Source organism: Chanos chanos, chromosome 4, assembly GCF_902362185.1.
Source record: "Chanos chanos chromosome 4, fChaCha1.1, whole genome shotgun sequence".
In the NCBI taxonomy this organism is placed as follows: Eukaryota; Metazoa; Chordata; class Actinopteri; order Gonorynchiformes; family Chanidae; genus Chanos; species Chanos chanos.
The window spans coordinates 48,330,164-48,347,291 of record NC_044498.1 but is presented as its reverse complement, the minus strand read 5'-3'; the positions used below and the strand labels follow the sequence as shown (position 1 = coordinate 48,347,291).

Genomic DNA, 17,128 nt, shown 5'->3' with positions numbered 1-17,128 from the left:
TGAGGAGGTTGACTTGCCAGTGCTGATGTCTGCAGAGCGGTCTCTGACTGACTGACTGACCGACCGCCTGCCTGGAAGGGCCGGTTTCCCTACCCTTCACATCTTCACCGATAAGATCACCCGGTTTATTTGAGATATCACACCCTGTCTAAGTCACCCACACAGATATGTGCTGGGGGGAGTGTGTTGAACAACGGGGGCGAGAAAAGAACAATGCACAGCATTCAGGGGATGGACAAACTCGATTGTGTGTGTTTACCCATTGGAAGTATTTGTGTCTCTGCAGGTGTAAACATAATGTCCCGCCCACTCATTTTTGTATAATAAAAATATTCCCTTTTAGAGACAAGCAAATGACAAAACAAAGACATCATTCTAGTAATAAAGTAATTTCATGCAAAGCAGGAGGTCTGCTATCAAATCTAAGTTCGTTTAAACCAACATATATTAGACATAGTACCTATTGGTTAGTAATGTATTATCAAAAAATAGTTCAGGTTGAAATAGCAAGTGGCTATTCAGAAAGCTCAGAGACAGCTTTGCAGTGCACATTTAATTGGTGTACTTTGCATGTTTAATATGCCACACGGGTTTTAAGCCTTTATGCGTTGTTTTAACGACAAAGAGATATTAGTTCTAAATCTTCAGAGACACTTCATCATTGAGGCAGGACATTTGTTGACTGTCAGCTCTGCTTGGTTTTATGAATGAAGAAATATGGCAGCCAAGCATCTACCACCATCACTGAGTTCTGCTCTGAGAGCATGAATATTCAGAGAGCGAACAAACCCACCAAAACAGCGTTCTTACCTTCAGGCCTTCATCTCCCTTCAATGCAGATGTTGAGAAACAGATAAATGAATGGAGAGAGAGAGAGAGAGAGAGAGAGAGAGAGAGAGAGAGAGGGAGAGATCAGAAAAAAACATGGGTTAGTCACACCTCAGTGTTTTGAGCCGTCATGGGTTTCATGTAACTCAGAGGCTTGGACGTCTTTCTGAAATAACCTAGTCTTTAAGTACACAAGCAACTTTTGTCTTGACTTGAGCGACAAGGCTAAGTAAAAAAGCACACAGCAGTCAAATAAAAGCAGCTTCTACAGAGTGACCTCCACTTTACCTTCGTATATCAGCATGACTTGGCAACAGATAGCAAACAGCACTACATTCAGCGTTATGATAAATAGTAGTGTATGTATTTGATATAAATGTTCTTGGGAGAACTTCAAGATTCAGTGCCTGATTAATAGTGTTGGTAAAGCACTTATTTAGTTTTTATATGTGCTTTGAATCGTAAAGCTGTTTTGCGTGTGTGTGTGTGTGTGTGTGTGTGTTTGACAGTTGGCCAGCTCAGAGAGAGGAGAGCCTCCACTCCCAGTGGGGAAACATTCTTTTTAACCTGCTTTCATAAAAATTCATCCCGACTTTTGAGGAGAAGCGAATGCATTCTCACAGGATCATTAGGGAGTGGTTCTAAAGGCATCCACCAGATGGTGCTGTCCGTGTGTGTGTGTGTGTGTGTGTGTGTGTGTGTGTATGAAGATTTACCAAGCTCCCACAAGAGGTCCAAAAAAGTCACAATAAAATATGTAGATCAGACAGTGGTTTTAAGAGTATGCGGTGGACGCACGCATCACCGTGACAGTCATTTGAAATGAATATTTTCAAATGATAACTAGAAGTCTCCTGAAATGAGCCGTAAAAGGCCTACATATGTTACAGTTAGTCATAGTCTGGAACCACTGATGTTTGGATGAACTGATGTGAAAGTGGCTTCACCATCAGTGGAGAAAAACTTCACTTTACTGGCCAGATCATGAGCGAATGGAGCAGAAAGTTGTTCCAAAGTTCAAATGTATAAAGATTTGATAGAATAGGTTACAGAGTACGCCGCATATTGTGTTAACCGCTGTCTTTTTTTAACGAGGTTTAAAAGTTTATTTACTTCAAAATGGAAAAAACACATGTTATCCAAGTGAAAGCTTGTACGTCTAAAACGCTGTCAATCATGTTGATGCATAACGGCATACAGACGCTGCTGTTGTGGGACCTGTTCTTTTATGCTGGCGATAAGTGCTTGGGGAAGCAGTGAAGGTGTTGCATGTGTGTAAGAGAGAGAGAGAGAGAGAGAGAGAGAGAGGAGAGAGAAAGGGAGGGAGAGAGAGAGAGAGTTATGGAAAAGTCATATTAATAGAGGAAGAGACAGTAGCACGCTGTGTGCTGGCGGAATTCAGGGTAGCTGTGTTTGTGTGTGTGTGTAATCTCTCTGGGGGAATTCTGTAAAGCCACGGAAAACTTGTGTGAGAGATGAGAGAGAGAAAGAGATGAGCACGTGGAGATTTTGACTCTGTGTGTGTGTGTGTGTGTGTGTGCGTGTGTGCTCTAACTCTCCAGCCCAGCGTAACTGGAGAAAAACTGTGAGAGAGTACAACTCGTCAAACCAAACACTTTTGGGAGCAGGTGCTCTTTAAAAATGACATCACAAAGAGTCGTTCTTTGCACAGGGGTTCCACTATATCTCAGAATGTGATTCTGCGCCAGCCTGCGGCACTAGCCTGTACTATTTCTTACAGGGAGGGCGGTGGGCATAATCACATCAGTTAGGTGCTGGAACTTTCAAATGTAAAATAAGAGTGGCCTGGAAGTGACGGAGGGCAGGTAGATCGTTTAGAGAGGTTTAAACCTCAAAAGGTCAAGGATGGTTAAGGTCAAAGGTCACAGGTGTTTACCTTGGGACCCTCTGGTCCACGTAGGCCCATGTCTCCACGATCACCCTGAGACAAAAAGACAAAAATAGTCAGTTACAGAAAGAGAGAGAGGGAGAGAGAGAGAGAGTGAGAGAGAGAGAGAGAGAGATGTAGTGCGGCATGTAGTAAAAGAGGAAAAGGGAAGTTGGTGGTCAGATCAGAGCAGGTAAGAACGGTCTGTGTATAATTTATATGATTACATGATTTACAGAATGCCTGACCTAAGAACGTCTCTCTTTTGCTTTTTTTTTTTTTACTCCGTGATAAGCCAAGTTCCCATCTCTGGTGTGGTACTCCTTAGTTTACTGACGACATGCACATACATTACTCTGTCCGCCAGCACAGTGTTTTTCAATCAGGCTGTTGGATCATTACATGATATATCCCTTCCTCGTGTTTCTCAGTTCTCTCCTGAGGTACATGCATTGATTTACCATAATTTTTTAAAAATAACAAGACTATAAGGCCCTTGTTTTCTGCATGCCTCCTGTTCTTCTGTTGTGCATTTTGTTATGAAATTTCTCTAAATCTCTTTTAACAGACCCCTGAATTATCGGAAATAACTTTCAATAAACATTTTATACTCACCTTCTGGCCGGGCGTGCCTGGCTCTCCCTGCAAATTACCAGAGAGCGTGTTGAAAAACCATCAAATCCAGTAATAGTCATAAAATTGCAAATTGCTACTAATTTTATCCTTGCTATTTCTGTTCACATAGCGACACAAGATTTCACAATAAACAGCTTTTTATAGAGAAGTGCTTTGAGTTGAACCGCTGGGTTTGGAAAAACATTTTATACCAGATACACGGCCATATCAGGGCACAGGCCGTTACATGAGAGGAATTTTGTTCAAGTGGGCGTCGTTTTCGCTAAGTTACGGAGCGGGCTTCCAAAGCCCCTGCTGAGACATGAGCAGGTTTGCGGCTTTTATGGAGGGCCAGGGTGTGCTTGTTTACAGGACCTGCGTGTCGTGGTGAACCACAATTAAAATTCCCCGGCCTAAATAATCCATGGCAATTAATGTATCGGGGGGAAAAAAAAAAAAACGGAGCTATCCAACAGCAACAAGGCTCACCGCAAAACTGCGTATCCACCCTTTCTCTATTGGCAAGCAGAGTGAGAGAGTGAGAGAGAGTGTGGACCCACCCTTTAAGACTTTGGAGCATAAGAGGGAACCGTTTTTATATCATGTTCAAGAGAAGCTCTGTTGAATTATGGAGGATAAACGCACAGAGGGGAGCTCGGACAGCTCCTCTACGGCTGATCAGTGGCCTACAGGTATATCCTAGTTCTGTATGAATAACAAATTGATTTCATCTTTTACCTTCAGCCCTGGTAACATCTGGAAAGGAAACAGAGTAGATGTAGTTTAGAATTTCAACTGAACGTGGGGAAATTAAAAACTGATTTGAGGTTTCGGAAAAATGCAGTCATTTTGGCAATTCGAACTATACAATATCTGAATAATACTTTAATCAAGAGGTAACGCATAATTCAAAATTAAACGTTTCTCTTTTTTTTTTTATTTCAAATACAATACAAGTAGTCGTAAAAAGAAATCTTAAAATCAATCAGTTTTAATCTTCTGAAAAAGCCATAGTCATTTTAGTCATTTAAAAAAATATCCTATTTAATCCTTTTTTCCACCCGTTTTTCAAACTATCCCTGGACCAATAATGCAAGACGTGATCACCAGTGTTGGAAAGAAATGCGAGGTAACCACTCATTCACTCACCTTTGGATCTTTCCCAGGCTTCCCTGGCTCTCCAGGTTTACCCTGTGTCACAGTTTTGACGTTTACAGTAAGCATTTGATACCTTTATGAGCATATATCTTTAAATGTCTACCCAAATGAATACTTTTTTTTTTTTTCATTCATCTGTTTTTCTATTTGACAGCTCATTTGACTAAGAGGGAGTTAAATCAGGTTGTCAGATTAGACAGTAAACATGACCGACACAATATCTTTTAAATGTCAAAATTAACATAGCTTTGTGGTCCTTATATAGATATTTCAAACAGAATATCGATCACAGAATGTCAGTACAAATTTCACCATACGATTGCTTAGCTGTTTTGAAACTGACACGCTATTAATCAAAACTGAACTTTCAGCAACATGCCAGTTGGGAATCTGAATGACATACCGGCGGTCCACTGGCACCATTTAGACCTGGGGTTCCGGGAGGCCCCGGGGGGCCAGGAGGGCCAGGTGGTCCTTGAGCTCCTGGTTCGCCCTGCTAAGAAACCAAGAGTTACCATCTAAGATAAAGAAGCAATCCGAGGAAGTGTAAAATGTGTTAAATAATTCTTTCAATTCCAGTAAGTCAGTAATTGAATTGGAAATTGGAGGACATGACTGTGTTTGCAGATAAGGCCTTTTTTTTTTTTTTTTTAATTTCAATTCATTCAATTCAATCTCAATTTCACATTCAATTGCTGAACTGCTGGAATTGAATTTTCTTTTTTTTACATTAGAGTTAAAATAAAGTTAACATCAGATATTGAATAAGGGTTATAACAGGGGTTAAATGAATGGGGTAAAGGTTATTTCCTTTCAAAGAGTACCATGTTTGGAAAGAAAACGCTGACCCATTTAACATTTAAGCTAGCTTTAAATGATAGATTATCGTGAGGTCTTCCTGCAGCATTTTAAACGTTGACCATAAACCCATATGTTTTGTTTGATTGAGCCCTGAGTATGATAAACAGCCTCCAGTGTGTCAGTCTCTCAGATTTACAGTAGTTGAATGGTTGTCCTCTTGATTCAAATCAAGTGGTTTCCCCTTAAAAAGTGTCTGTGTTTATTCCTAACCGCGAGTCAGAGGAAACCCTAAGCCCTAGAGGAACCTAAACAAAATCAATCTTCAGGAAAGCGTCCAATACTCGAAAAGAAAGAGGGACGTGAAAATAGGAAATCAAATCGGATTAAACAAAATCCTGACATTTCTGGGAAGTGTCTAAGAGACCTGGGGAATAATTATCCTTCATTAACCTACTAATGCCTCGTTAATAACGTCCGGTTTCCTCATTACGCTAAATTAGACAGGATCTCCGACCGCATGAAATAATTACTGTTGGGTTCTGATTAATTTTCCTTCTGTCCAAAATATTTAATCTACGTCTCCCAAAATAGCTATTGGTAAACTCATGAACGGTCTAAATAAGAAAAAAAGATGCCAAGAAACCCTCTTTTACATTGTGTCTGTGTTGTGGCGAAATGGAGGCCTGCTACATCAGGAACACATTCATCAGCGTCGGATCCATATTTTATCCATCTAGTTCTGACAGCGCCTGTCTGGATATGATTTATGATCCCAGATGCACGTCCATTTAGCGAACACATTCCACTAGCCCAGTCCAGAGAGAAGACAGGAATCAGTTCAGAAAATTCAGCCAATCGCTGATGGAGGTGGCCACCCCGCCCCGCCCCAGGCTTTTTTCCCCTAGAGCACGCCCCCATTCATAGTATGCACCATTGTCTCCAAACATGGCACTCCACTCTGGCACATAGAGAGTGTGCACCTGAAGAAACAAGGACGGAAGACGGATGCCAACGGCGGTTGACCTGTGCCAGGAGGCCGATCTCCGAACGGGAGTGGAGCTCTCTCTGTGTCAAGAGAGACACAGGAGGCCATTCAGAGAGTAGGAAGAGCTCACAGGCCAGGTTTTGGAGAGGACTTAGGTACTGCCAAATAAGCTCTCTCTCTCTCTTGTTATCTTTAGATCTACATTATGGGACTGGGACAGGAAGACTTTTTAAGTGTGTGTGCGTGTGTGCGTGTGCCTGCATGTGAATGTGTGTGTGTGTGTGTGCGTGTGTTTGTTTTGTTCAAATGCTAAAACTGTAAGCATGCTTACTATTCTTGATTCATTAGATCAACAAGATCAATAGATTTAGGGTCCTTTTGGAGTTACATAATGTAATTGCATTGGAACGAACGTGATTTGATTTGTCTGAATCTAGAATCCTCCCTCAAGCATAATGGAAAATAACGATTTCAGATTCAACTCCAGTACCTTCACTTTTGCACTACTTTTTAGTGTGCTGTGTAACTCTGTTGTAACTCTCTTCTGTAACTCTGTTATAACGTTATCCACACTGACTGCTCTGTATGTAAAATCAGTAAAGTTAACTGTAGTTCCACCACTGCACTGTCATGTCCCCCCAACACTCCTGGTAATAAAAGAGAGATGATGCTAAATTAAAAACAAAAAAAAAAAAAAAGAAAAAAACACAATAACAACAATGGAGTGTCCAGAGAGTGACGCGGCAGCGAACTGGCAGTCGGTCAACAGCGGTTGGCATCCGTGGAAAAGGGGAAAAAAACTTGGAAAAGGGGGCAGAGAGAGATGTACCTTGAGGCGCTTTAGGATTAGAGGGCTTATTGAGGGCATGTTGCGCACGGTGATTGGCAACATCTGCTGAGGTCACAAAGCACAGGTGGGCCGCGGTGCGAAAAAGAGTCAGGAGGGCAAGAGAGTTCACCGGGGGGTCGCCGGAAAGGAAGGGACGCCAGGGCAGAAACGGGGAGGAGGAGGAGGAGGAAGGGACGGGAAGGACAGGGAAGGAAAGGGAAGAGAAGGAAAAAGAGACAGAACAAAAAGAAAAAAAAAAAAAAAAGAAAACAAGTGAAAAAGAGAGTGAACATTAGGGAAACAGCAAGGCAGAGGGATAAAGAGATAAAGAGGGCTACGGAGAGAAAGAGTGAGAAAGAGGCGACCGCGCCGCCGCCGCCGAACAGGGGGCTGGAAGAAAACGTGTCAGGGTGGAGAGGCAGGCGCTTAAAAAAAAAAAAAATAAAAAAAAAAAAAAACGGTTAAGGCTTTTAAACATATGCAGCGGTCATTTAGTCAAATTGGACGAGTCTTGTCATAACCGCTTTTCTTTTCCAGAACATTCTCCACCGTGACAACCTTCCAGCGCCCTGTTACAGTGCTTTGAAGGTCAGGCTAGGCTAGATTCAGTCTTGCCACAAAGAGAGTTTTGCACAGACTTACGGTGGCCTGTCCTCCAACACAGGTGTGGACAATACGTCGTTTCTGTTGAATTCACCAGCAGTGTAAGGTACAGATTGAAGAGTTATTGACCATTGCTTTCCCAGTGACATAAAGCAGCATAGATATAAACCTGCCTTCTTTCTGCACAACGTCTGTATTTCCAAGCTCCTTTACATGTAAGTCTATGTCGAATGTGTGAGACAATTCTATCTATCTATCTATCTATCTATCTATCTATCTATCTATCTATCTATCTATCTATCTATCTATCTATCTATCTATCTATCTATCTCTACATATATAAAATTCAGTCACAGAAGTAGGAAATACAAAGAAAGGAGGCAAGTTTTTATTTTTCCCTGTAAGCAAGATTTTTTTCACCAAGGTTACCAGAATGCTATAAGGTGCACAGCAGGTTCTTGATAAATCAGTCAAAGTTACAGATGAAATACATCTTAATATTCCTTATGATCTCGTCTTCATATAACATGGATATAACTTTTTTCCTTAACCAGAAAAAAAAAATACATAGTGCACATTAAAGCATACAGTGGTAGCGGATAATATCACCAGTGACCCTTAGTACATGAAAATCCCAGCAGAAAGAAGAAGAACCATATCACATACAGCAGCAATTCATTCTGTATTTGACGAATGTGAGTGTGGACTTCTCTCCAGCCTCACCCAGGACAGTTACAACCCACAGATAAACTGGACTAAATCAGAGGACAGGCCTGAGTTGAGTTTCTCTTTGCAGCACGACTGGTGCTCACACACAGTGATTTGGGAGTGGTGGACATGGTGCACCCACAAACCTTAAACATCAGAGCCTGACTGGAGCGTAACGCAGCCAGAGTTTTCAGTGGGTGTCCCTGCTTAGAGCGGCCCAATACACACGCACACACACACACACACACATTGGCACACACACAGATGCACACACACACGGACACACACACACAGACAAACACACACACACACAGGAATAATGATGTCCATTTCTCTCTTTCCTCTCCACCAAACGCTCCAGGGTGTATCCATGCACTTTAGGAAACAGTACTGAGTTTGACCTTTTGGCCCCTCTCAACACGATAGCAAGGAGTCAGTTCTAACCACTCAGTGGCCCAGACCTCCCATACAGACCACACTACTCCACACACCCTGTCTCACTCACACGCACACACACACGCTAGAAACTAAACCTGACTGTGTGGTATACCAAAGTTACTGTTCACAGTCAGTCTTAATACAATCATTCAAAACCACACATATTTCTATCTGCCAATTTTCGTTTCATTTTTCCAATTCTGTAGTGCTATTATTATTTCTGTTCATTTCAAAACCGCTACGTTCACTGACAGTAAATGAAAACTTCATTTAGTCTTTCACTCAGTACGAATTCCTGAAATTTATTTCTTCTTACGTGGCCTTTTGTTCAGTCCGGGGAAGAGCTCGTACACATACGTGGAAAACAGATTAATTATTATTCATTTATCTTGGAATTGGCAACTGAAATTGGATAAAGTTTATTTTAAAAGAAAAAAATGCTTCACCACATGCAAGAGCTTTTTTCCTTGGCACCTAGCTATAGAGGCCCTTATCAAAACGGCTTGGGCACGTTGCCACGGCAATTGCTTTGTTTTCATTCAAACTTTTATCCCCGTGAGCCTCCTTCTGCACATGCTACATATGCTCCCCATCATGGACCAGAACGATTTGTCAGTCCAGAGCTGCTGTCGTTTTTTTTGTTTTGTTTTGTTTTTTTTTTCCCTTTCCTTCACTTTTTGGACAAGCAATTACTTTGTTTATGTTGTTATCCGGGATAAACAAGACAAATTGAGAAACAACATACGTGCTGCAGCACAAGCAGATGTTGGTAAATAAGACTCCAATTTAAGGCACAGAAAGATATCACAACCTGTTATGGAGACCGTTACCGCGGCCTAGCGTCTACTTACCCGATGCGTGTAGTCACCACAAACACCCTGCAAAAAATGAATACATAAAATAAAAAAAAATCAAATTTATTTTCACTTCTCACAGGTCAACACAACTCACTAAGAAAATTGTCAACTTAACTTAAAGGACAGACTTACCTTTTCTCCTTTAGGACCTGGTTCACCCTATTGTAAAATGAATCAGTTTTATTATCAATATCAAACAGACTTTGAAAGCCAGTTCCAGATGTGCGAAATTGACGGTTATATCACATATAAGAAAGATGGACTTACTGGGGCTCCTTTAGGGCCACGAGGTCCCTGGAAAATATATGTAATAGAGTAGCAGCGTAAGAAAAAAAATGTTACTTCACAAGAGAGGTGTTAAGCAGCTGTTTCTCTCTCTCTCCCTTACACACACACACACACACACACACATATACATAAAATCATCGCGGTTGTGAGAGCAACACTGTGCACTATGTCCTAAAAAGAACTAAAGGTGATATTCGCTCTAACACAGACTTGCACAGTTTTTGAATCATACGCAAATAGTGTGGTCTTTACTGTAGCCTTTAGTGTCTTATAAATTATTTTTTGACTACTCTTGCGTTGGGGTAGAGAGTGGAAAGTGGATCATGGCAGAAACATTTGTCAGTGCTTCAGCTATGCACTTCGACAGTGTGCTCATCCAAGAGTTGGTCAATTGTTTTGGAAGCGGTGGATGAGCTTCTGTGGGCCAGCGCGCTCTCCACAATCCCCTGTTACTCTCGCACGGCCAACAACACAACAACTCTTCATAAAACAAAAGCCCCCCTGACAACTCACACATTCTCCCAAAACCAAAAAAAAAAACCCCCACAAAAAAGGCAGGTTTGAAAGGAAGGCAGGAAAAGACCTTCAAACTTGGCAGCTGGGGTGTTGAGACACAGCTTGAGGGCCAAAGATTTCTTAAGCATTTTGTCTTCCAAGGTGCTCTCTGGGTCCGTCCAGAAATACCAAGGTATCAACTTCTTCGATGGAATCCGAAAAAAAGAAAGGGAGCGGGTGGAGGGGGGGGGGGGGCTGTGAATCTGAGAAGGAACTTATCAATAAAAGAATAAATCAAAATCCCAGATGAAGGTGGCCTGGCAACGTCTGAACAGGGCGAGCGAGTCCGTGCATGTCGCTTAGAAATCTCCGCGGGGAACAGTCCACGAGCGATTCAGACTCGTAAAGGTGTCACAATGATCGGGGAGAATCTAACTTTAATTTACGGCGCTTTGTCTGAGGAATGCCTCGCTCCTTTTTACAGTTGTTAGAATCATTCATGGGTCTGTGCTGAAACATCAAAAAACTACTACAAAATGCTTGGGACGTGTATTTCTGTATTTTCTGGATTTCTTAATCTCTTTCAACATCTGAGGAACAGGCCTTGGGTAATGGTAAAAAAAAAAATCTACTAAAATAAACAGAGAGGTGGAAAAAGTCTGTTTTGACGTTGGTAGCTGCCAAAGTTTTAATGAAAGCTGAGGGATTTGTTCTCTTTTGTCAAACCTGTGTTTAACTGAACGGTCTTCTGTCATGAGCAAATACATCCCACTGTTATCCAGTTACTCACACTAATAAATCAAACCCCCATAACTATTTTCCCTGTGCATCATACAGCTAAACTCATAAAGCAAGATAAACACGAAGGTTACAAAAACTGTCTTCCGCTGAGTAATATGGACATGGATATGATTTTCTTTATGATAAGGTCCTTAAGGTGTTACTGATGGCTAATCCCAGAGTAGTTCATTGCAACAATACTTCACGACACATAAAGAAAACACAAGAACCCATAATATGCGTCATTTCGGTATACTTGGATCGTCACACATTTGATTCAGACACGTACACAAAGACACACACACACACACACACACACACACATCGGCATACACACACGTGCACACACACACACACGTGCACACACACACACACACGCCTATAAAGGAGAGGGTTTGCTTGCGGCATTGCATTAGTTATTTAATTAAAGACAGTTTTACACTTATAAATACACATGATAGACTCTAATTGTTTGCAAATTCTTAGTGAATGCTTACCATATCACCTTTCAGACCATTTTGTCCCTGCAGAAAAAAAAGGGGGGAAAGGTCACATGACTAAATAACCTATAAACATCTATTTAGCTCTCACATGTTCTTTCTTTCTTTTTTTTTTTTTTTGAAGTGCAGCTAATAACCCCATAGGAAGTTGGCAGGGTATATTTATTTCACCGTTCATTACATCCCCTGTCATAATGATTGTAATAATAGTAGATTTATTACTATAATTGCCATAATCACTATTATCATAATTATCCTTCATCACTATAGTAACGACCATCATTACCAATTACCCCTAAATAATTTATACCTCAAGTTCCAATACCCAAAATGTCCAAAATTAGTCAAAACATGTGACAGAAACGTGGCTAAAACTCACAGGCTTCCCGTCCAAACCAATCGGCCCCTTGAATAAAAAGGGAACAAAAAGAGGGAGAGAAAGAGAGAGGGAGAGAAGCACTATTAATGGAGGAGCACGGTGTAACAGTTGAAGTCCTGTCTAGACTGGTACACCGATATGTGAATGTTTATGAGGAACACAATCGGTATTTCCTCCAGGGGTCAGGTCATGGCACAAGTCAAGTGTAAAATAGTAGCACATTGGAGGAACAGTGAGGCTCCTGTATCTGAGTTTAGCCCTCCCAACGTGTCCAGCAGTTCGCTGGTCGTAGTGGGCAAAAAAACACCTGAAAAGATCCTTTCAGCACAGAACCCCCCCCCGGACAGACTACAACATGGAGAGCATATACACTTTTACATTGCTTTAACTTACAGTTTAAAAGACAGCAGCTCTGTGACATGGCATTTATACAGAGAGTCAAGAGACCCTATGATCGATTCTATGAACCTGCCTTTCCACAAGCTAACAATGGACACCTCTGTCCTTTGGAGCTTCACAAATAAATTCCTAGTACATACTAGCTCATTTGGGTTTAGGTCATAAAGACATACCGGAAAACCTGGAAATCCTCTTGTCCCTGGCTGTCCCTGTGGGGAGACACAGAGAGAGAGAGAGAGAGAGAGAGAGAGAGAGAAAGAAAGAGAGAGGAGTTGGATTATTTTCTACACAAAAACAAAAAAAGATTGATGTGAACTCGATGAATGAAGGTCAGCATTAAAAGCTCCGGTTTTCCCTCCTCCACAGAAATGTGGAAGTGAAGTGCAGTAATTGAGTTTGAAAGACAGAGAGATTCCAGTGCCTGCTGGGAGCACCTGGTGTGTGGGATGGAGAAAGAGAATGAACGTCGCTCTCAAAAAAAAAGGGGGGGGGGGAAGGTGGGGGGTTGGGGGGGGCAGAAAACACACTGAAACCCAACGCTGAGGAGGGATGTGAGGAAGAGGGAAACTACGTAAAGGGGGGGCTGCACTGATCCAGGAAGGACAGAAACAGAAAGGCTAGCCAATAAATTGAATGAGTAGACATTAATAACAATTAGCGCTCAGTCGTTCCAACAGACAATGTTCCGTTTGCTTACGTGGACAAAATCCCACTGTTCACGAGAGAGGAAGGGGCTTTTCAATACCCCAGAAAAAAAAAAAAGAAAAGAAAAAGAAAAAAGAGAGGGGAGGGCAGGAGAGGCAAACAGAGAAAATTACAAGGGAGAGGTAAGTGTAGCTAATGACAGAGATTATATGTCTACCACGCATGTAGTTACCAGGAGAATTGCTGATTGCTTTTTTTTTTTTTTTTTTTTCCCTTTTTCTCCATCTCCCAGAGGAACTGAAATCTGAGGTCTGGAAAAGATAATTTGTGAGAGAATTTATGAGAATACAAGACCAGCAGTTTGTCATGTCTTTCCAAAACTAGTGGTGTTGAAGCTAACTGGTGAGGTTCTAAGGCGTTAACTCCTTTTTAAGTTTTGGACTCACTGTTCTAGGAAACATCATGTGGGTGGCTATGCATGTCAAAATTATTGTTCAGATGGAGATCCACAACTGGACAATCCCAGTGAATTGCAGTACAGCACTCTATGCAATACACACAAAAGCTTTTACTTGTATCGCAAATGACAATTATCAGAACACACTCCCTAAATAGTTAGTTCACTATATGTCTCATGGATAAAAATTGCAACCTGTTTGCGTAAGAGAAAAACATTTGGTTTATGATGCTATCTTAAGGAAACCTGCTTGAGCACAACAAATTAGTCTGTTTGAGCGTGAACCTTGAAGGCCATGGACTTTTCTGCTTTCTTTTCCCTTCCGTTCTGATTCTTTCAACCTAACAGAGTGCATCAACATCTCCAGAAATATCTTTATTCTGGGCTAAATTTGACTGAATTGTTAAATGTTATTATGGGGAAGCATTACATGTTTCCAATCATTTAACCACCATACTCAAAACACAACTGTCAAACGCTCTCTTCCAACATCACACATTTTTCTGCCAGTTTGCAAACACAAGGGTGTTTGATCACTGTTACTGGGTTATTCCTGCTCTGTGTGGTCACTGAAATTTATAAAGGTTTGTCAACTGACAGATTTTTCCTGACAGCATCATGAAAACAATAAACCTGTTGAAAAATTGACAGACTAAAAACTACTGAAATCAAATACTGCTATTAGACCAGAGAAAGCTCCCTTTCTCCCTATTTCAGATACTACCCAATTGCATTCTCTGTGTACCTAATGAAGAAGTTGGCTAATGTTCTCATTGTCCGGTGGAAAATGGATGTTATAGTCACTCAGTTGGCTTCACCTGGTTGACTTAAGCTGTCGTTTCCTCTCTCCTCACCACATCTCTCCCAAAAATCAACCTCCTGACCTCCATGAGGTCGACAAAAAGCCTCTTCTGTCAGCCTCACCTGCTGGGAGAACTCCCCCGTTTAAAGAAGCCCTCTACTGACAGTTCCTTCTGTTTCTAGTTCTCAAAGTACAGCCCCTTTCCCTTTACCTGCCTGCTGGCCATTAGAAATGCCTTATTACAAGCAGAGGGGCATGGGCACAGAGAAAGGCGTGTAATCATTGAGCTGAAAAACAGATGTCTGGTTCTGTCTGAGCCGTCTGCCAGCCCCACCCTGTGCGATCCAGTGAGCTCGACTGCGGCTGAATGAACAGGGGTGGGGTGGGGTGTGGATGTCGTCGGGAGTGTGTGTGTGTGTGTGTGTGTGTGTGTGTGTGTGTGTGTGTTTGTGGGGGGGGGGGGGGGGGTTTCAAGGGTGAAATACTAGCCCCTTGTCTTACTGCTGTTTGGAAACAAACTAAGAGAAAGAAAAGAGAAAGGTTGCTAAGTCTCGGGCAAGTCCGGTTTCATCTGATGGCATGCCAGCAGTTCATTAACAGATAGACTGTAATCGAAGGCAATCAGAGAGCACAGTGTCCGGGTCATTATCCGAGTATACTGAATGTGCTCGTTTCCCCTCTTAATGAAGTTGGGATTCCAAATAACCATCATTACGGGGAAATCAAAGCCCTCCGCCGCTAATCAGTATTCCCATACAATGTGCTAAAGTGGTCATTTCCACTAGATCTCTCTTAGTCCATATGCATAGTTCTTACACTGCAAGTGCTTTTGTGCTCTTGAATAGGAGGAGACCTTTGCTTCGTTAAAGTAAGAGAATGGCGATTTACTGGTCCAATTGTTCATATGTAACACATTGAGATAACCTCACACTCTCACACTTCCAAACTGAGCAGAATTGTTCATTTGACAAATAGAGATTAATTGTAAAAGGGGAGACATAGAGAAAGCTGAATACAGCAGAACCTTCAACAGAAATGTTGGGAGGAAAGAAGGGAAAAACAAAAAAAGAAAACTCTAAGAGATTAAAAAAAAAAAAAAATTGACCTCTTCGCTTGGTTGGCAGGTTCTATACTTAAATCTACCTCTACAGAGAGGCATTAAAAGTAGCAGAGAGAGACAACATGAAAGTTTAATAGAGACAGTAAAAACACTTACAGGAGGTCCTCGCGGTCCAATGATTGACAAACCTGGTTCCCCTGGGGCTCCCTAAGAACAGATAGAAACATAGAGAGAGACTGAGGAGAGTAACTAAAAGAGAGGGGGGAAAAAAACCCTTGAGTACGTTGCTCTTTCTAATCTAGTTCCAGGTACAGGTGAGGAAAAACAAGTAAAGAAAAACACTAGTGCTTTAGTGAGTGGATCCATCTCAAAACGGGAGAAATATTGTTAAAATATCTGGTAAAACATCTGCAAAACGTAATTCTTTTCTTCACAGAAAAAAGAAACACATTTTAAGAGAATATGCAGGTGTCTGTGGGGTAGACGCTGTTTTCTCATTGAAAAAAAAAAAAATCTTTTGACTGAACTGTTCTCGGTTCTTGTTTCAAGGTCGTACTTAAATCCTCGACCGCTCGGCTTGCTGGGTAAGCGGTACTGCTGAGTAAACAGCGGCGGGCTCAGTGGACTGGTTCTCTGGCACAAACTGGGTGATTTGCACGGTGTCGGCCTGTTTCTAGCATTGTACTGAGCCTCCCGGCACAATCCCACAGCACGCTAAGACCAGACCGGAACATTCTCAAGTTTCCAGAACTAATTTCCCTAATTAGCTCTCTCGCCTGCAAAAATTCGATTAGAGAGAGACCTCTTTGATGGTCCCACCATCCATCAAAATGCAGGTGATTTTAATGTTTCTAAGTGAATACCTGTTTTATCTGGGGGGGAAGTATTTGCTTTCACACTGGGTCTTAAGTATCTGTAGAGTCTCCCCCCACCCCATCCCCCGGCTACTGGAAATCCAAATTAATGGAACCCTCATCGAGTATGGGCAAAAAAAAAAAAAAAACCTGAAGCCACTGGAAAAGGGGAAGAATTTTCAGCTTAACCCAAAAGGTTTATGATTACCCACAGAATCTCACAGACATCCTAGCGACAGGTCATCCAAAGACCAAGAGATATCCTTTGAGAAGCTTCCGTTTCACATTCTGGGCAGCTAGAAACGGGCGACCAATTGAACCTACAATCTAAAGCAAATTCTCTTCCCAGTGGTAGGTATGAATTTCTTTAACCACCGAAAGAGAGCTAAGTGTTACTTTCATGGTCCTCAGGATGCCCAAACCCATCCATTTCCAATTACTCCACCTCTGACCTTATTCTCCGTCTGTCTAGCGCTTCCAACATAACACAGAATTCATTTTGCTTTGAGCGGTGAATGTCAGGACAGACACTCTCTGGGTTTTATGTGTCCCTTTGACTTGGCATGATTACAGGCCCATATAGCTTGTTTCCCTATTTAATAAAGATCTATGGCGAAGTTCTACGGTTCCGTCGCTGTTTTTCCCAGATGGAAAGCAAGACTTAACCGCACATAAAGCAAACGGACCAGAAGTGCACTTAAACAACCGATGCATAGAAATACGAGCAAGGTCAATAGATTGTTTTGGATGGGGATCTGT

The 17,128-nt window shown here is 41.8% G+C and overlaps 1 protein-coding gene across 11 annotated transcripts in view; it reads right to left on the bottom strand.

Annotated features, from left to right (window-relative positions):
* Positions 1-17,128, bottom strand: part of col13a1 (collagen, type XIII, alpha 1) — an 81,348-nt gene that overhangs the window by 19,017 nt on the left and 45,203 nt on the right. For 8 of the 11 annotated variants that reach the window (XM_030772959.1, XM_030772968.1, XM_030772960.1 and 5 more), the window contains 14 exons: positions 15,672-15,722; positions 12,725-12,760; positions 12,153-12,179; positions 11,771-11,797; positions 9,978-10,004; positions 9,843-9,869; positions 9,705-9,731; positions 8,562-8,618; positions 4,893-4,985; positions 4,481-4,522; positions 4,070-4,087; positions 3,332-3,358; positions 2,726-2,770; positions 811-828 (listed from right to left, as the gene is read on the bottom strand). In XM_030772959.1, coding sequence (XP_030628819.1) covers positions 811-828; positions 2,726-2,770; positions 3,332-3,358; positions 4,070-4,087; positions 4,481-4,522; positions 4,893-4,985; positions 8,562-8,618; positions 9,705-9,731; positions 9,843-9,869; positions 9,978-10,004; positions 11,771-11,797; positions 12,153-12,179; positions 12,725-12,760; positions 15,672-15,722 — 522 coding nt within the window. Of the gene's footprint in view, positions 1-810; positions 829-2,725; positions 2,771-3,331; positions 3,359-4,069; positions 4,088-4,480; positions 4,523-4,892; positions 4,986-7,746; positions 7,789-8,561; positions 8,619-9,704; positions 9,732-9,842; positions 9,870-9,977; positions 10,005-11,770; positions 11,798-12,152; positions 12,180-12,724; positions 12,761-15,671; positions 15,723-17,128 lie in introns of all 11 variants that reach the window. The other 3 variants (XM_030772961.1, XM_030772969.1, XM_030772962.1) reach the window with 2 other exon arrangements.